This window comes from Canis lupus, chromosome 8 (assembly GCF_003254725.2).
Source record: "Canis lupus dingo isolate Sandy chromosome 8, ASM325472v2, whole genome shotgun sequence".
Taxonomy (NCBI): domain Eukaryota; kingdom Metazoa; phylum Chordata; class Mammalia; order Carnivora; family Canidae; genus Canis; species Canis lupus.
In genome coordinates, this window is record NC_064250.1 from 49,824,477 (window position 1) to 49,844,363 (window position 19,887).

Below are 19,887 nucleotides of genomic sequence, written 5' to 3' on the forward strand. Positions count from 1 at the left end.
TTCTGGTTTTCTAAATGATTCCACCTGTGGCATCTTATGTCGTCTTTGAACGAGTCCCAGGAGGTAGTCATTATTATCGGCCTTTTCAAGAGGGAACTGAGTGTGAGTTGCCCAAGGCCACAGAGAGCTGCCAATGTTCGCTGGTGCCCTGTTCACCCCACCCTGCTCATCTGCCTTCGTGCTCCATATTGTGGGGGATCCTGCAGTGTCTGTGGCTCCCAGTGACTTGCATCCCAGTGACTTTCCCCTCTACTCATATTTGAGTTCTCAAGTTCTTGGTTCTCCTACTTGAATGTTAGCCCTAAACAAAGCAAGTGTGCCCTGGGAGGCTGCGGGGGGAGGGGGGGCCGTGGGGAGGACAGGGATGTGGGCAGGGTGGCAGGGGAGGGCAAGGGTGCTGGCTAGGCTGCAGCAAAGACTCTTATTGCAAACAATGCCTCCATCCTCCTCTCCCTCTCTTTCCCCGGGGAGGGAAGTGCCCAGAACAGCTATGAAACAACGTGAGCAAAATGCTCCCCCTGCCTGATGGGCCAGCCTGGAACTTCTAGGCTGAGGCTAGCCCAGTGGCTGTCCTCTCTCGTGTTCTGGAGGCTGGGTCAGTCAATTCATAAACCTCCCCACCCAGGGTTAACACACAACTTCCACCTCCACACATGCCTCCTTCCCACTCCACAACCACCACCACCACCCCGCCCCACACTCAGCATCTTGTTGCTCTTTCTCTGACTTCTTTTCCGTGTCAAGGCTGCTGCTAACATACTAATGTGGTTTTTAGCACGGAATTTTAGGGTCACCTGAGTGGCTCAGTGGTTGAGCATCTGCCTTCAGCTCAGGTCACGATCCCAGGGTCTTGGGATTGAGTCCCTTATCAGGCTCCCCACAGGGAGCTTGCTTCTCCCTCTGCCTCTGCCTCTGTCTCTGTCTCTGCCTCTCTTTCTCTCTCTCTCTCTCTCATGAATAAATAAATAAAATCTTAAAAAAAAAACAACCCACAGAATTTTTGCTGGTTGGAAGGGGTGGCAGATAGAAACTGGATGCTTTGTCCCAGATTCCTGCTTCCATCCCATTACCCCCCAACTCCCCACGAGAGAATATAACACTGTTGCAAGCTGCCTCTAAAACACAACCACACTGACTACAGCTAGAAAGGGTCAGCAGAACAAAACAGAGCAGAACTAGTGCCAACGACAAAGGTGGAGGTTACCTACCCTGACTTGGCAAACAGGAATCTCTCATGGCAACTATGCCATGCTGGGATAGACACTCAGGGCCCTCTTGCTGGAGCTTCTAGTGACCCTGCAGCCAGTACGGAGGTGCTGGGAGTGGGCAGGGAGGGCTTTCTGGACAGGCCTGAGACATAAACCCATGGGGGGAGGGGGGAATAGCAAGCTGGCAGGGAAGCTGCAGAAGAGGAAGAGAAGGCAGGAGAAGTTGCTCACCTGCCACATGCTGTTTTTCCTATGCAACACTGGTTCTCACCTGGAGGCGATTTTGCACCCCAGGGGGCATTTGGCAGACTGGGCAGAGTGGGGGCAGGATGCTACAGGCACCTCACTGGCAGAGGCCAGGAATCCTGCTAAATATCCTTCACTGCACAGGACAGCACCTCACAACAGAGAATTATCCAAGTCAAAATGTCAATAGGGCCGAGCTTGAAAGCCTCTGCTCTACAAACCTCCTAAGGAGAAGGCCAGGGAGTAGCTGTGCGGCAAAGTCAACTTCCTTGTAAACTTGTCCTTTCCACCAACAAAGCTCTCATTGTTGGCCTCAGAAATGTCCAGGGTGGGTTGGCCAAAGGCCCTGGCATCTGAAGGAAAACAGATGCAGGCTTTAGACCCCAGCTGGCCATGGGAGGCCCGGCTGTCCAAGGGGCTTGCTTCATGAGACAGCTGTGAGGGCACACGGAATTCAGGGAGGTCTGCTGCTGCCCATTGACCACGAGCCAGGCAGGGCTCAAGCCCAGGGAACAAAGGCCCCGAGAGGTTGGAATGGAGACCTAATGTCCCCTATGTCCCCTGATGTCAGCTGGTTTGAGCGCTGATCAGCTGCATGTGATGTGGGGCTGGATTTGTCATCAGTAAAGTAGGCATAACGCTCCTTTTTGTGAGGAAACATGACCTGCAAATGTTTTTTGTTTTTTTTTTAAGATTTTATTTATTTATTCATGATAGACAGAGAGAGAGAGAGAAGCAGAGACACAGGCAGAGGGAGAGGCAGGCTCCACGCAGGGAACCCGATGCGGGTTTTGATCCCAGGACTCCAGGATCACGCCCCGGGCCAAAGGCAGGCACCAAACCACCGAGCCACCCAGGGATCCCGACCTGCAAATGTTTGAAAGAGAAAAGCACGCTCAAATTCAAGTTTGCTTGTTTCCAATTGATTGGGGTTGGGGGGTGGAGGGGTATCCCTCCATCTTGCACCGATTGGCCACTTTGAGAAGCCCGCTCAGTCCTACTAGAGGGATTTTCAAGTTGGAGCCTCTCTAAATCTTTAGCAAAGCTTTACTCGCAGCTCTCATTTTAACAGTGGTGGTGAAACTAAAACAGAGGCTCCCCTCAACTATCACCAATCAGATTTTTGTCTGTTTGGCCTTTCAGAGCTGTCCCATGGTAGGCAAGCAAGTTAGGCCCTTATGTGTCCTTGATCTCATCAGTCCTGGATGTGGACAATCCAGGGAGGTGGGCATGGGCACACTGCTCCTTCTCCTAGGAAAGCTTGGGCCTAAAACCGGCACCCCTGTCTCTTACCCAAAGGGAGATGTCCATTTGGACCTTCTGGAATTTGGATCTCTTTTTCCACCTCCGGCTGACTTCCCGATTGGAGTTGCCCTCCTGTGCACACACTCATAGGGACATCCTGGGGCAGAGGAGACACCAGATGAATAGTGTCTGCAACTGGCCCAAGGCCAGAGGGGAAATAAGGCAAATGTAGAAGAGAAACCCCACCTCATCCACTTGCATCTTTTTTCTGTAGATACAGAGAAATTTTTCACCACCAGACAAAATGAGCTGTACCTGGAAGCCTGCAGACTGATGAGCGTGGTGCCTGTCTCCTACTTTCTCCGGAACATGGAGGAGTCCTACATGAATCTCAACCACCATGGGCTGGGCCCCAATGGTACCAAGGCTATTGCTATAGCCCTAGTGGTGAGCATGCCAATGGGGGCACTCGAAGGCTGGTAGAGGTGGGCCTTGACAGAGTGGTGACAGATCTCAGAGAGATCCTCCATGGGGCCCTCAATTGCAAGCTTTATGCCCATCCTGCCCTAGACTCTGCTTGACTGCCAGTTGACTTACCGAACAGGCAGGGATGCCCCATTAGCTCCTGGGAAGGGGGCTGTTAGGGACCTTGGCCTTGCGAGTCTATGCTCTTTCTGATTCAGGAAGCAAAGGCAACAGCTCCGGGTAAGTGGCTGGGCACTAATGCAAGTGCTTGATACAAAATGTCAGCCTGGGTCTCAATTCCGAAGCTCACTTTTGCTATAAATGAGGTCGCTACTGAGCTATTCTATTCAATGTTTGCCTTTTGCAATGTTAATAATTCTTTAAAAATCACACTGTAGAATAGATCATGTTTTCCCACATGAATAATCCTCTCTCTCTCTCCCTCTCTCTCTCTCTTTCTCGGCTTGGCATGAGCAACCAAGGACTTGACCTTGAATTCATCATGGCTTTATATAATTAAAATTGATTATATACAAACCAACTTCCATCCCAGCAAAACAGAACACGTGACAACTGTATATCAGCACAACACTTTGTTCATTTAGGTTGGTAAAGAGAAAGTTTGATTTAAAAAAAAAAAAAAAGCACTCACTCATTTTGGGAAATAGAACATCATTTGCATTTAGCACATGCCCGTTAAGAGGCTACATGAAATGTGAGAGTGTGCTGCTTTCTGGAGAGGGAGGAAAGAGAGGAAGAGCAGAGAAAGAACAAAGCCATCTTGAAATTTATTGAGTGTTGAAAGACTGATTAATGAGGTGTTAGGAATGCACCATTACCTCATGAGTTTCATGGAAAAAAAAACAGATAATAATGCAATTCTCTCGGGACTTGGGCCACTTGTCTCTTAGTAACAGCAGTTTCTGTTTGGGAGGGGGGAGTTTTTTCTTCTCTGATTCTCTGTGTCACTAATTTGACAATTAATCACTGTGACATGCCGGTGACTGAACTGTTATTTATCTTTTGCACTGTTTAGCTTTGCACATGTTGTGTTTCCCTGGCTTCGCTTAAAAGCACCCTGATAGTAGCGGTCCTACTTCATGTGTCGCGTCTCTCCCTCACCTGCCCGCCTCCACACCCTCATGGGTCGTGAGGTGCAGGGGTGTTCTCTACCCCCGTTGCTTCCCCAGCAGTTGGCATGGAGTAGCCAGTGGCCATGTGCCCTAATGAGACGAAGGTCGATAGGCCTGGGGGGGCGCTGCCCGCCGCCCCCCACACCGTGCTGGTTCCCCCCTCCCCCGATCCTGGACACTTCTAAGTGCCACCTGGCCACGTGAGCCATGACCCTTGCCTTTGAGCACGACGAAATTGTGCCTGCCTCAGCGAGCCAAGACCAGAGGGTGTTTCGAGAAGGCCCTGAGTGAACCATTCCACATTGCGGTAGCTGTGTGTCGTCTTTCCCTTTGCCCGGAGCTAGGGCTCCTTCCCGCGGCCTACCTCTCTTGCTGCTGGGCGCACGTTGAAAACGCTCAAATCCAAAACTGTGTCTGTTCTCTACATCTCTCCGTACCAGGACCCCGAGGTAAGGAAGGGAAGAATGACAAACAGTGCCAGGTAGAGCGAACCCCTGGCCTTCATGCTGCAGGTCACTTCCTCTGCCCCTGGGAATGCTGACTAGCTTGGAAGTGCATATCTAAGATTGAAATTTAGGTCCTGGGGACGCCTGGGTGGCTCAGTGGTTTAGCGCCGCCTTTGGCCCAGGGCCTGATCCTGGAGTCCCGGGATCGAGTCCCACATCGGGCTCCCTGCATGGGGCCTGCTTCTCCCTCTGCCCGTGTCTCTGCCTCTCTCTCTCTCATGAATAAATAAATAAAATCTTAAAAAATATATATCCTTAGGGTCCTGGAATCAAGCCCTGTATGGGGCTCCCTGCTCAGCAGGGAGTCGGCTTCTCCCTCTGCCCCTCCTCCCCGCTCATGTTCTCTCTCTTGCTCTACACAATCTCTCTCACACAAATAAATAAAATCTTTAATTAAAAAAAAAACTAAATAAATACCCTTATTAAATATATCAAGTTCTCCTTAATCCTAGAGTAGGTGCCAGCTTCTCTCCTCCAGGCTAAATAGTTAACCATCTGTTTAGCCCACCCCTGTGTCCCGCACTTTCTCAAGGATCTCATCATTTTAATGTTCCCTTTCTAAGTTTCCCCACAGAGTTCCCCTTTGGTGGAGATACCCAGAATAAGCATGTCGTCCTGGCAAAACTCAATGGGGTGGATCATCCCTGTGTTTTCTCCCGTTCTGTCCATTCTCCAGAAGTGCTAGCATGCATCCCTGAAAAGGCTGGCATGTTCCAGAGAGGGGATGGGCTCCAGGCAAGGGCCAGGAACTGACTAGATCACCTACCACCTCTGTCTTTCTCCCCCTCCCCCTGTGGCGTCTGAAGTCCAACACAAGTGTTGTCACCCTGGAGCTGGCTGACAACGGTCTCATGGAGGAAGGCATCCTGAGCCTGCTGGAGATGCTGCAAGAGAACTACTACCTGCAAGAGTTGGTACTGTGCCCTTTCCCTGGTGCTACTGGTTTCCACCCCCAGCCCCGGGCTCTCGGAACCCACCTGAGATAGGCCAGAGGCCCCTGCCCCAGCCCTAGCCAGCCTCCAGCTCCCTGTGATCCATTGGTCTAGAGGCCCCTTCCTCCAGAGGTGACTTCTCAGAGGACGGCTGCATGTCAGAGGCCAGCAGGGGGGCTGTGTTCCTTGTGGCCAGAGGAAACCCTAAGAAACGGATTCTGTCTGGACCTTATAAGCCCTTCTGCATAGATGCTTCTTTTTTTTTTTGAGATTTTATTTTTTTATTTGACAGAGAGAGGGAGCACAAACAGAGGGAGCAGCAGGGAGCCCGACACGGGACTCAGTCCCAGGACCCTGGAATAGACCTGAGCCAAAGGCAGTTGCTTAGCTTAACAGACTGAGCCACCCCGGTGCCCCTCCCTAAATTCATTTTAAAGCAACTATGCAGGGGCACCTGAGTGGCTCAGTTGGTTAAGCTAAGCATCTGCCTTTGGCTCAGGTCGTGATTCCAGGGTCCTGGAATCGAGCCCCACATCAGGCTCCTGCTCCGCAAGGAGCCTGCTTCTCCCTCTCCCTCTGCCTGCCACTCCCCCTACTTGTGCTCATTCTCTCTGTCAAATGAATAAATAAAATCTCAAAAAAAAAAAAAAAGAGTGAACTTAGAGAAAATAAAGATGTGAAATACTTTCATCAAACACAATGTGCCTGGAGACAAATGATGATGATAGTTGCATAAGCATGTGAATATATTTCAGACCACTGCGCTGCATCCTTAAAAATAGTTAGGATGAAAAAAAAAATAGGATGGTAAATGTTGTGTTAGGTCTATTTTACCATAATTTTTTTTTAAAATGAAAAAAAAAAAAAAGGAGAGGAGAAACAAGATAATAATGTCTGGTTTATATAAAAGTCCCTCCCACTAGCCCAAAAGGGCTGTGTCTATTTGCATCCCTACATGTTCCCAGCATAGTGATTCGTGCTTCAGGAATCAATGAATGAAATTTACAATGATGAATGACTCTGAACTAATTTTTCAGTTGCTTTATGCCAAACTTTCCAAATAAGGCTGTCTCCGTTAAAAAAAAAAAAGTACAGTGTGCTTATCTAAAGTACTAGGGCTAACCTGAGAAGTAAGAAGTCACCAAAACCAACTTCAGAGAAGATTGAGACCAGGGGGAGAGCCTCACAGCCAGGCATCAGAAAAGTGAATACTCATCACCCTCCCTCCTTTGCTCTTCCTGAACCTTCCTACCCTTTCACCTTTGCCCTCCCACCGCATGCAGGCCTCAAGTAAGCTCCATCCCAACACTGTTCATTAATGAGGGCGCTTGGGTGGGATTTTTATACACCTAAGTGTGTTCTTGCCTTTTAGAATGTTTCCGACAATGACCTTGGCTTTAAGGGGGCCAAAATCATCTCTGAATTTCTTCAGAGAAATACGTCTTCTCTCTGGAATCTGCAGCTTTCAGGTAAGCCCATGGAAGGGGTGGGAGAGGACAAGGGAATGCAAAGGAGACACAGGAAAGAGCCAGAGAATCCAGGGTGGAATTGAGCCAGACCAGGCCCCTCTGAGTTCCAAGATCAGAACACCATGTCTTCGCCCTGCTAAACCCTCTGGTCATCCCTTCCTCCTCCCTAAGGCCACACTGGCTTCCTGGCTGTCCTGGACCAGAGACTTCTGACTCACTTGGCAGCATGCCTGCCTCTGCCTGAAAGTCTCTACCCTAGATATCTGCACAGCTCACTCTGTGGCTTTATTCCTGCCTCTGCTTAAATGTCATCTCCAGAGGGAGCACTTCTCTGACCTCCCCTCTATCCCCATCACTCTCCTATTTCCCTGCTTGTTTTTTTCTAATAGCACTTATTGCTACCTGACCCCCTATTGTACACTCAGTTCTTAATTAGTCTGTTATCTGTCTCTCTCAAAGAAAAAAAAAAAGTCACTTGAGAACTCTAGCTCTCACAGACTTGTCCTCACTCAGGTTTGTGGTTTGAGTTTATATTATCTTCAGGGTCCTGGAACCCCTAAGAAATTAATCTAAGTGGTCCTGTGCTGCTAATACCCTGGGGCATGCATCAGGAACAAACAGAGTGCCTCATTGGAGGAAGAACCCCTGGCCCCAGGCTCCAGGCTGCTTGGGATTCCCACAGATAAAGCTCCACTAAAGATGGGCTCACAGTCCAAAATTGCAAAACAAGGAAACGAAACGTCAAGAGAGCTATCAGAGTCTAACAAGTGGCAGCATCAAGAACTTCAGAAAATAGAATTATTAGAAAGGAACTATAGGGGCACCTGGGTGGCTCAGTCAGTTAAGCAACTGACTCTTGCTTTCAGCTCAGGTCATGATCTCATGGGTTGTGGGATAAAGCCCCGCATTGGGCTACATGCTCAGCAGGGAGTCTGCTTGAAGATTCTCTCCCTCTGCTCCTCCCCCCACTCACTTGTGCAAGCGAGTGCTCTCTCTCAAGTAAATAAATAAATCTTTAAAAAAGAAGAAGAATATCATGCCAGGGGCACCTACCTGGATCAGTCCGTAGAGCATGCAACTCTTGATCTCGGGGTCATAAGTTAGAGCCCCATATCAGGGATAGAGATTACTTAAGGAAGAAAATCAAAGAAGAAGAAGAAGAAAAAGAAGAAGAAGAAGAAGAAGAAGAAGAAGAAGAAGAAGAAGAAGAAGAAGAAGAAGGAGGAGGAGGAGGAGGAGGAGGAGGAGGAGGAGGAGGAGGAGGAGGAGGAGGAGGAAGAATAAGACAGAGAATAGCAGAAGATTATCGACATTCCTCCCTCCCTCCTCGCTTCTCCTCCGCCGCCTCCTCCTCCTCCTCCTCCTCCTCACTCCTCATCCTCGAAGCAGCTCTACCAGGTTACAATTCCACCAATGGAATATCTGTTTCCCTTGGTTATTAGCAAATTTTTTGTGAATCAGAGTAGAGTGTAGATGTTGAAATCACAGCATGTGGGTGCAAATCCTGGCTTTGACACAAGGCAAGTTATCTAACCCTTCTGTGACTCATTTCTCTCATTTATAAACTAAGGAGAATTATATTATCTACTTCAGACAGTGACTATGTAGATAAAGTGAATCGAAATCTAAAACACCTAGAACAATACCTGGGACCAAGTATTCAATAAGTGTTCATCATTATTACTATCTTTATTACATTCCCAAATTACTACTGAAATAAAACATCTTTTCCAGATGCTTATTTCCATTTTTATTTTCTCCTGTATGAAATGTCAATTGTCCTATGAGGTTGCTTGTATTATTGAGTGTTAGAAACTCTTTATATGTTATACATATTCACACTTGAATGTGAGGATTGATTCAAGCACACTTGAATGTTACTTATGATGTTTTCTTATACATATTTTGTATTATTTATTGTTGTCAAGTTCATCAGTCTTTTTTGTAGGTTTGGTTTTTGTAGTCCTGCTCAAAAAACTGTTTCCTACTTCAGACTATGACATTTTTTTCCTTAATTTTCTTCAAATATTTTTATGATTTTGTTTTTTCATCCTTAATCTTCAATATATCTGGAACTTACTATTGTTTGTGGCATGAGGTAGAGAAAGACTCAAACACCGTATTTCCAAAACCAATAGCCAGATGCCCCAGCATCTTTAGCTGAATATTCAATCCTTTACTGACTAATTTGAAATGTCACCTTTATTGTATATCAAACTCTCATATAAATACAGGTTTCTCTCTAGATTTTCTTTTCTGTTTTGTCAGTCTCTGTGTCTGTATCTATGTCAATGCCATACTATTTTAATATTTGTTTAGAAAATTAAAACTATATGCCACGTGTTATAATTTAATGATTAATTGTAATTAATGAAATATATTATTATTATATAATTATAATATTAAATATTATATTATTATAATATATTAAAATATAATAATTATAATTATTATATTATTATTGTAATTAATGAAATATATATATATAATTAATGAAATATATAGAATCATCTTGTCAAGTTCCATAAAAAAACAAAACAAAACAAAACAAAAAACTGTTGGCTTTTATTTAGAGTTATAGTTAATGTCCTAGATTAATTTAGGACAGAGTTGAAATATTCAAAATATTGAATGTCTTCATTTAAGAATACAGTACCAGGTTACAATTCTACCAGTGGAATATCTTTCCCTATACTGTCTCCATTCTGGCTCTCACCAAGTTACCTGTGAACCAGAATGATTAAATGTGTGGATGTTGAAGTCAATGCTTGGGTCCAAATCCTAGCCACTAGGTTTATCTTTATTTCTTCAAGTCTTTTTTTTTTAATCTTCTGCAATAAAGTATTATGCTTTTATTCCATTAGAAGTCTTGCACATTTCATATAGGTCCAGGTGCTTTATCATTTTATTCCCACATAAACAGAATGTTTTTTCTTTTTTCTTAAGATTTTATTTATTTATCCATGAGAGACACAGAGAGAGAGAGAGAAGCAGAGACACAGGCAAAGGGAGAAGCAGGCTCCATGCCGGGAGCCCAACATGGGACTTGATCCCAAGTCTCCAGAAGCATGCTCTGGGCTGAAGGCGGATCTAAACTGCTGAGGCATCTGGGCTGCCCCAGAATGTTTTTTCTATCATATAGAGATATTACTATCTGGTTATTAAGTGGTTATTACTGATATGTCTGAGAGCTATTGATTTCTGTATATTGATCCTATATCCAGTCACTTTATTTATGTATTTATGTATTTATGTATGTATGTATGTATGTATGTATGTATTATTTATTTATTTATTTATTTATTTATTTATTTATTTATTTATATTTAGAGAATGCCAGTCAGGGGTGTGGAGGGGCAGAGAGAGAAAACGGGAGAATCTCAAGCAGACTCCACACTCAGTGCAGAGCTTGACATGGGGCTCAATCTCAGTACCCTGAAATCATGACCTGAGCCAAAATCAAGAGTCAGTCATCCAACCAACTAGCCACCTAGGCACCCCCCCCCACCAGGTCACTTTATTGAGTTATCTTATTGGTTCTAACATTTTGTCAGTTACTTTTCTTGGATTATTTAGATAGGTGATCATGTCTGCAAGTAATAGTTTTGTCTCTTCTTTCTAATACTTATAGCTCCCAGTGATTTTTCTAGTTGCATTGGCTAAGGCCTCTAAAACAATACTAACATAATACAGAAATCTCTGTAAAAATACAAATTACCCAGTCCCATCCCAGGCTGCTGAGTCAGAATTTTTAAAGGGAGGGATCTAGGAATCTGTATTTTATCAAACTTCCTAAATGACTCTCTTACAGCCATCTCTGTTATTTGTAACCACGGATGTAAACACAATTTGAATCGCTAATAACCTAATTTTATACGTTGACCAGCTTATTGTCTCATTTCATTGCTCTGGTACAGATGCAACCAAGGTGCATTTATTCATTGGATTCATTCATTCATTCAGTAAGCACATATGGAGCACTGTTAGGTGCCAAACACTATTTAGGTGCTAGAGATACAAATATTATTAAGGGTTTAAAGGAGAAATTTAGGGATAAGTCTCTATATCATTTATTTTCCAGGAATCTTTTTTAAAAAGATTTATTTAGGGATCCCTGGGTGGCGCAGCAGTTTGGCGCCTGCCTTTGGCCCAGGGCGCGATCCTGGAGACCCGGGATCGAATCCTACATCGGGCTCCCGGTGCATGGAGCCTGCTTCTCCCTCTGCCTATGTCTTTGCCTCTCTCTCTCTCTCTGTGACTATCATAAATAAATAAAAAAAATTTTAAAAATCTTTAAAAAAAAAAAAAAGATTTATTTAGGGATGCCTGGGTGGCTCAGTGGTTTAGCGCCTGCCTTCGGCCCAGGGCATGATCCTGGAGTCCCTGGATCAAGTCCTGCATCAGGCTCCCTGCATGGAACCTGTTTCTCCCTGTCTGTGTCTCTGCCTCTCTCTGTGCATCTCTCATAAGTAAATAAAATAAAATCTTTCTTTAAAAAATGAAGATTTATTTATTTGAAAGAGAGAGAGAGAGAGTACTCATGTGTGCATGGAGCATGGGAGGAAGAAGGAAAGCATCCTTAAGCAGACTCCCCACGAGCACAGAGCCCTTGAGGTGGGGCTCCATCCCAGGACCCCAAGATCACGCCTGGATCCAAAATCAAGAGTCAGACACTCAACTGAATGAGCCACCCTGGCACCCCAGTTTTCCAGAAATCTTTTAAACTGTCTAGCAGGGCTGGGGTGAGAGTGAGATAAGGAAGGCACACGCCTCAGTCATAGAATTTAAGGGGCACAAAAAAACTCAGTAACTAAGTAAATGATATCTTGTGGTAATGTTTGTAAAAATCAAAAATAATGTAAAAAAAAGTCTGTAGTGAACAAAATATCAACACTTAAAACAGGATCCACAAGGGACAGATTATGGTTAGGTTGAGTGCAGCCATGCAAGTGCAAGGTCAAATCCTGCCTTTATTTAAAACTTTAAACTTGGGGATCCCTGGGTGGCTCAGTGGTTTAGTGCCTCCTTCAGCCCAGGGCGTGATCCTGGAGACCCAGGATTGAGTCCCACGTCAGGCTCCCTGCATGGAGCCTGCTTCTCCCTCTGCCTGTGTCTCTGCCTCTCTGTCTCTCTGTGTCTCTCATGAATAAATAAATAAAATCTTTAAAAAATCAATAATAAAACTTTAAGCTTTTGTTCATCTTAGATGTTTTACATTATTTTGAGTTTTACAAGTATTGTATTAAGATATTACTCATGGCGATTACTGAGCTCAGATCTTGCACACAATGGGAGTGCCTCACTTGTCCCCCTCTGCTCCTGGCCCTGCTGCTGAATTTGTATTTTTTATAATGTTATAGACTCTAGGCACTAAGCTAGGGGTCGAGGCTGCCAAGGGGGGAACGCAGGGGATGATGTGTTGACTCCTGGAACTCCCCACACTATCACTATCACTATCACTATCACTATCACTATCACTATCAATCACTGGAACTCCCCCACATGTCACTATCATGACAGAGAGAGCAGAGAATGTTCAAGAGAAAGGCAAATAGTTGCCCTCTTTTCTCCTGTTCTCTTCCATGTCCATATATTTGCTTAAAGTACTTGTCACTTTCCTGTGGCTGATTGTTCCAAAGGGGAAGAGCCTGACAGGGCCAGGATACAGGAGGGGAAGGGAGCCCTAGTCTGGAAAGCATTGCAAACAACCCCCTTCACTGCAGGAAATAACTTCAGGGATGAATCTGCAGAACTGTTGTGCCAAGCCCTGGCGGTAAGAAGCGAGGGGCGGGTGCCACCGAGCCCTGTGGGAGATGGCCCTGGGAGATATGGGAGGCCTAGAGGGTGGCTCCGGGTACAGAGAAGTGAGGTCACATGAATGTCTAGGAAGCTGGTGAGTGTCTGGACTCTGCCGATCCTGACCACAGCCACAGCAGTGGCCAGGCCATTTGGATGGGACTAGACCCTCCTCCCAGCAGTCATCATCAGTGATGATGCAAAATGCACAAAGAATGTCTTCAGTCTATAAACTCTCGTCCACCTGAATTTTTTTTTTTTTGTATGGGAGCCCTCCATTACACAGCCCTGAGATGAAAGAGGTATTTGCAGCCAAGAGAAGACAAACATCACCTCTCTCTCTACCTTGTTTCTTTCTGCAGGCCAATTACCAAATCAAGACGCTGGATCTCAGCCACAACCAGTTCTCTGATAAGGGAGGAGAATACATGGGCCAGATGCTGGGTGAGTCCCCCATGGAGGCAAGGGGCGAGCAAAGGAGAGGCACTTGGCAGACAGTTGCCTGTCAGGGCTGCATCTCCTGTTTTTTACTGTTATTGAATGCTCGGATCATAAAGTGATGTACGCCACACCCCAAACACATTTTAAGTGGAGCCAATACCTGGATGTGGGAAGTAAAACTTTTAAAAAGATTAGAAAAACATAAAGAATTAACTTGCTGACCTCAGGGAGGCTAAGGATTATTAAATATGCACAGCGGGCATAAACTGTAACAAAAACCATCCATTTATTTGACAACAGGCATAAAATGTGCCTATGATAAAAGACAAGCAACAGAGAGGACATACTTGCAGCATTTGTATAATAGATTTGTGTTCAGAATACTGATACAAGATCCTATAGGTCCACTGGACAATGATAAATGCTCCCCAAAAAACAATGTTCAAGGCATACGGACAGTGCGAAAAGAAAGCCAAACACCTAAACTCTTTAGCAATTAGAGAAGTGCAAAATAAAACAATGAGAAGATCCCCCTTGTCATCTACCAAAGCTGCAGAAATTTCAAGTCAGACTATCTGGAGCAGTGAACACAGGGAGAAATAAGGACTCTCTGAAGCTGCTAGGTAAAGGCACTATGGAGAGCAACCTGACAGTATTTAGTAAAATTGAAAAGGTGCATATTCTGTGATACAGCAATTCACCCGTGCAGGTCTCAGAGATGCTCTCGCACGTACACAGAGATGTCTGAGGAGGTTCACTGCAGATAAAAAGTGAAAAAAAAAAAAAGAGAGAGAGAGCCTGGGATGGCTCAGTTGAGCATCTGCCTTCGGCTCAGGTTGTGATCCCAGGGTCCTGGGATCGAGTCCCGCATCGGGCTTTCTGCAGGGAGCCTGCTTCTCCCTCTGCCTCTCTCTGTGTGTTACTCATGAATTAATAAATCAAATCTTAAAAAAGAAAAGAAAAAGAAAGAACCTAAGTGTTCATTCCTGAGGAGATGAGTAGAAAAGGGGATCACTATTAGCAAGGGAGATGCTAGGTTAGGTGGGGTGGTGAAAAAAAAGCCCCCCAGGGAAGGTGGCTTTTCTTTGAAACCTGAGTATTAAAGAAGAGTCAGCTGTGCCAGGTTCTGGAAGTAGAACATTCCAGGTGGAAAGAGCCAGGGCCTGGTGTGTCCGAGAGTGAGGACAACGTGGCTGCCACAGAGCAAGCAGGAGAAGGGAACAGAAGGAGGAGGTCACCAAGGGGGCCCGCAGCCACTTGGGTGAGGCTTCATGGGCCATGACATCTAGGAAGTCTGAATGTGATTTCCCATGTGACGAGAAGTCAGTTCAGGGTGTCAACGTAAGGGAGTGACACGGTGTGATTTGCGTTTCAGAGGAACCATTTTTTGGAGACTTATGTGCTTTATGATGAACACAACTGAGGACAAAGCGGACTTTTAAATACAGAGAGCAACATAGAGCGTAGAGAGTACTGTCAATAATACTGTAATAGTGTCGTGTGGTAACAGATGGTGACCACTAGGTAATGTATAGAATTGTTGGACCCATGTCATACACCTGAAACTAACATAACATTGCATGTTAATTAAACTTTAATTAAAAAAAAAAGAATGGAAGAAGGAAGGCCCATCAGGAAGCTAATGCAGTAGTCCAGGCAAGATAGGACCATAGCTGGAGCTGAGGGAGGAGGTGCCAACAGAGAGGAGTGAATGAATCCAGAATGTACCTTGGAAGTAAAGCCAAAAGGACTCACTGGTGTGGAGAATGAAGGAAAGGGAGAGAGAAAAATAGATGTCTGGTTATTTTGTTTTAGGAACTGGCTGGATGGTGGTGCCATTTACTTAAATGGGGAAAAGTCAGGGAATAACAGATATGAGGGGACAGGAGTCAGGAGCCAAAACTTCTGTTTCGGCCATGTGATGTTTGCCATGTCCGTTTGACATCTACATGGAGACATCCAATTTGCTATACGGGTTTAGAGCTCAGTTTAGAGCTCAGTGAACAGATCAGGACTGGGAATATGCATCTGGGAGTTTAGAGGCATTGCAATGTATTTAAAACCGTGGGGCGGGATCCTTGGGTGGCTCAGCGGGTTAGAGCCTGCCTTTGGCCCAGGGCGTGATCCTGGAGTCCTGGGATTGAGTCCCACATCAGGCTCCCTGCATGGAGCCTGCTTCTTTTTAAAAAAAAAAAAAAAAAAAAAAAAAGATTTTTATTTATTTATTCATGAGAGATACACACACACAGAGAGAGAGAGAGAGAGAGAGAGGCAGAGACACCGGCAGAGGGAGAAGCAGGCTCCTTGCAGAGAGCCCGACGTGGGACTCGATCCAGGGCCTCCAGGATCACGCCCTGGGCTGCAGGTGGCGCTAAACCGCTGTGCCACCGGGGCTGCCCATGGAGCCTGCTTCTGCTCTCTCTTGCTCTCTCTCTCTCATTCTCGCGCGCGCTCTCATCAATAAATAAAGTCTTTAAAATAAAAAAATAAAATTCTAAAAAAAAATTAAAAATAAATAAATAAAACCAGGGGGCAAGATGAGATCATCTAGGCAAGGAGTGTGGATGGAGGTGAGAAGGTGGCCATTGGGCCACTCTGACACTTTTAGGTGTCCCGGGGAGGGGTGGGAAAAGAGACCCAGCAGAAGTGGCCAGCCAAGTAGGGGGAAGGTGAGGTATCAAGGAGCCAAGTTCTTTCAGGAAGGGAAAAGTGGTCTCAGCTGGGTCAAGTGCTGCTTAGAGGTCAAATAAGATGAGGTCAGAAAAGTGACCACAGGACTCAGCAACATAGAGATAATTGGTGACCAGGACAAGTGCTGTGTTAGCGGAGGTGAGTGTGGACACCTGGCCAGAAGAGGTGGAGTTGAAAATGGGATGCAAAGAAGTGAAATGGCAACATGGGCACCTCCAGAAGCCCCACCGAGATGAGGCCGGGGCAGAAAGATGGGTCACATGGAGGCAGGAAGGTTTGTAAGGTTGGATAATGCTGACAGGAAGGAAAGAAGAAGAAACGGGTCGCAAGGAAGGAGGAGGAGATAGTTGCAGGAGCCGAGTCCCTTGAACAGGTTGGCAGCTGTGGGGCTGTGGCATGAGGAGCAAAGGGGCAGGGGAGGCCTCAGGGAACAGAGCTGAGAGAAGGAGGGGGCGGAGCGTGGGTGCTAGAGGGGGGGGCCTGGCAGGTGGGGGGGAGCTCTCTGGTCTCACTGCTACCACCCCCTTAGTGAGGGGTGAGCCACAGATTCCCCAAGAGGGAGGGTCCTGCCCAACAGGTCAGAGGGGAGGAGCAAAGTGTACGAGCTTTGTGCGGCAATTTGGGTCCATCTGAAAACTGATTTCCAGATACTTTAAAACTAAATTTTAGGGGCACCTGGTTGGCTCAGTCGGTGGAACCTGCGACTCTTGATCTTGGGGTCGTGGGTTCAAGCCCCATGTTGGGTGTGGAGGTTACTTAGAATATTTTTTTTAAAAAACCCTAAATTTCCAAACAACTTTCAAGTGAGACAGACTACATTCTGTTTTAAAATGGTTACCATCATATCATATATGAGCTTTAAAAAATATTTATTATGAAAGCTGCCAGTTAATAAGCAATTGCCACGTGACTGGCATCCTGCTAGACGTTTTACATCAATTCTCTCACAACACCTTGTATGGGTTAATATCTCCATTTTTACAGATAAGGAAACAGAAATAAGGGAAGCATCAGGAGCCTGCTTGAGGTCACACAGCTAGCGAGGGGGTGAGGACAGACCTAAAATTTAAATTTGGCAGCCATTGAGGAGATGCAGGTGTGCAAAGCATAACTTAAGTGAGGGAATTAGCAGAGAAGAAGAAATAGGGGTAGAGGAGAATGAGGGAGAGAATGAAGGCGGGGGAACATTTATTCTCAAAATAATATAAGGTGTTGTGCACCTTACTGAAAGTCCATCCTGGTGGTTGACACAAGAGACACACACATCAGTTCACAGCACACTGACCATGGAAAAGAAAATCGAGTCAGACCTCTTCCTGGGCCTGAGGCCTGAAGGCGCTGCCTCCCACCCAGTAAAGCTTCAAGAATGCTTCAGCCTCTCTCCAGCAGTGTCCCTGGCATATCCGCCCTCCCCTAATAAAAATAACCATGATGATGTGTTTAAACAGGATATCAAAAAAGGATCTTATTTTTTAAAAAATAAATAAATAAACAGGATATCTCCTCAAGGCTTTGTAGCACGTAAGCAAAAGTATTTTTTTTTAAGATTTATGTATTTATTTTAGAGAAAGAGCAGAGGAGGGGCAGAGGAAGAGAGTCTTAAGCAGACTTCCTACTGAGCACAGAGCCCAAAAGGGGGCTCAAACTCACCCACCCTGAGATCACAACCCGAGCTGGAACCAAGAGTCAGACTGAACTACCCAGGACTCCCCCAAAGTATCTCTAAATTAAAAAAAAAAAAAAGTGCAACTTGTATGCAAACCAGCTTCTGGACGAGCCTGGTGCCTCACCACTTAGCTTTCTGGAGCCACCTCTGTCCCCGTAGATCCCCAAGAAAAAAGCATCTCATGAGATAAATACCATCAGAGCCTCCCCCGTGTAAATACAACCCCTGTGTTCCATGCTGCCTCTATCTAGTTTAATGGTTGCATAATATTCCACCAGGCGGCTGTTTATTATATATTTTACTCTTCCCCTGTGAGTCACAAACGTTGCTTTTATTAAGTGATGCCATGATAAACAACAAGCATGTAACTCTTCTCTTATCCTGCACTGTGTCCTTAGAAGAGTCTCGGAGGTGATATTGCTGTGTGATAGGGTGCGCATAATAGCAAAATATCTGTGACCAGATCACATTTGCCAACTAGATTGTAGCAATTTCACTTGCCACCTACAATATTGGAGTAAGATTGTTTTACTACATTGTTGCCAGCCTTGGGGATCATCTTACAATTTTATGTTTAAATGAATAACTGAAAAATTATTGCCCCAATGTCTTAACTTAACTTTGCATGAGCATCTTTATTCCCCAATGTCATGGACCTTTGTCAACTCCAAGAGTGGGTTCTCTGGGAGTTGGAGGACACTCACATGACTCCCTTTCTCCCCCAGCCCTCAATGTAGGGCTCCAGTCACTGGATCTGAGCTGGAATCACTTCTACATACGGGGAGCTGTGGCCTTGTGCAATGGTCTCCGGGTAAGATGCTCTCTGGCAAGGGTGTGTTGAGTCCAGGGAGGACGTCCAGCACCTCCCATCCCACCATCTTGAACCTTTTCCTCATGACCCCATTGATGAGAGTACACTGAGCTCTCGTCAAATGCTTTCATGTTGTTAGCATCATTCCCACAACTCCTAGATGTGCTTTATTCTTTAGTATAAATCCTACTTTGGCAAATTCACCTTGCTGGGGCCTCGGTGGCATCTTTGGGGATACTTCAAGAGGGCAGTTTAATTAGGGGTAGGGAATGATCAGGTTCTGACTCCCACCACTGGGAGGGATCTGGAAAGGTCTCCCTCCCAGAGACTACTGAGCACCCGGACTGGATGGGGAGAGGAACCAGGGCCTCGTGGCTGGATGAGTCACATGCAACCTTGCCACTGGTGCTGTTCTCTCCCGTCCCCTGGAGGCTAATGGAACCCTGCAGAAACTGGATCTGTCTATGAACGGCTTTGGGAACGAGGGGGCCACAGCCCTTGGGGAGGTCCTCAGACTCAACAGCTCCCTGGTCTACCTAGACATCAGCATCAATGATATCAGCAATGAGGGAATCTCCAAAATCAGCAAAGGACTGGAGTTCAATGAGAGCCTCAAAGTCCTGAAGGTAAAATCTTTACTCAAGCTGGGAATGGGCCATTTTATGGGTGTGTCCATGTGCATGTGTGCACACCCATGCATCTGTGTGTGTCCATGTTTCCAGGTGTGTGTGCATTCCTGTGTGTGTTCATGCATCTGCGTGTCCATGCTGCTGTGAGCCTGCACCTGCGTCCGTGTCCATGCATCTGTGTGTATGCATCCATGTGTCCATGTGTGTTCATCTGTGTGTCCTTGCATCCACTGTGTGCCCATGTGTGTGTATCTGTGTGTGTTGGGGTGGAGACAGCAGGGTGATGGGGTTGCATATTGCTGGAGAGAATCATTGGGAAAATTTACTTTGTGCTTCACACGTGCATAGGTTCTAGACTGTCTCTCTGCTATAACCCTAATGTCACCCTCTACGGTCACCTGGTGCATGGTGTCATCTCCTATACGGTCTTCCCTCCTCCCACCTGGGTCTCCTCCAGACTGCTCCACATTGAAGCCAGAGTATGCATTTTGAGCCTAAGTCCGGCTTCCACCCCCACCCGCAGCTAGTTTCCTTGAGCGGAGACCTCCATCTGGCTTCCTGTGGTTTCAATCCACTTCTCTCATCCCAGGGTGCTTCAACAACCTCAGTTTACCACATGCTCTCCCTTGCTGTCCAGCCATGGCCTCAG

General features: G+C 46.0%; 1 protein-coding gene across 9 annotated transcripts in view; it reads left to right on the forward strand.

The window, feature by feature from the left end:
• Nucleotides 1–19,887, forward strand: part of LRRC74A (leucine rich repeat containing 74A) — a 34,320-nt gene that overhangs the window by 2,354 nt on the left and 12,079 nt on the right. For 5 of the 9 annotated variants that reach the window (XM_025443704.3, XM_025443698.3, XM_025443701.3 and 2 more), the window contains exons 3-9: nt 2,974–3,146; nt 5,610–5,717; nt 7,108–7,204; nt 12,844–12,977; nt 13,363–13,444; nt 18,524–18,609; nt 19,041–19,235. In XM_025443704.3, the coding sequence (XP_025299489.3) occupies nt 2,974–3,146; nt 5,610–5,717; nt 7,108–7,204; nt 12,844–12,977; nt 13,363–13,444; nt 18,524–18,609; nt 19,041–19,235 (875 nt within the window). The remainder of the gene's footprint in view (nt 1–2,973; nt 3,147–5,609; nt 5,718–7,107; nt 7,205–12,843; nt 12,978–13,362; nt 13,445–18,523; nt 18,610–19,040; nt 19,236–19,887) is intronic. The other 4 variants (XM_025443699.3, XM_035719664.2, XM_025443703.3 and 1 more) reach the window with 4 other exon arrangements.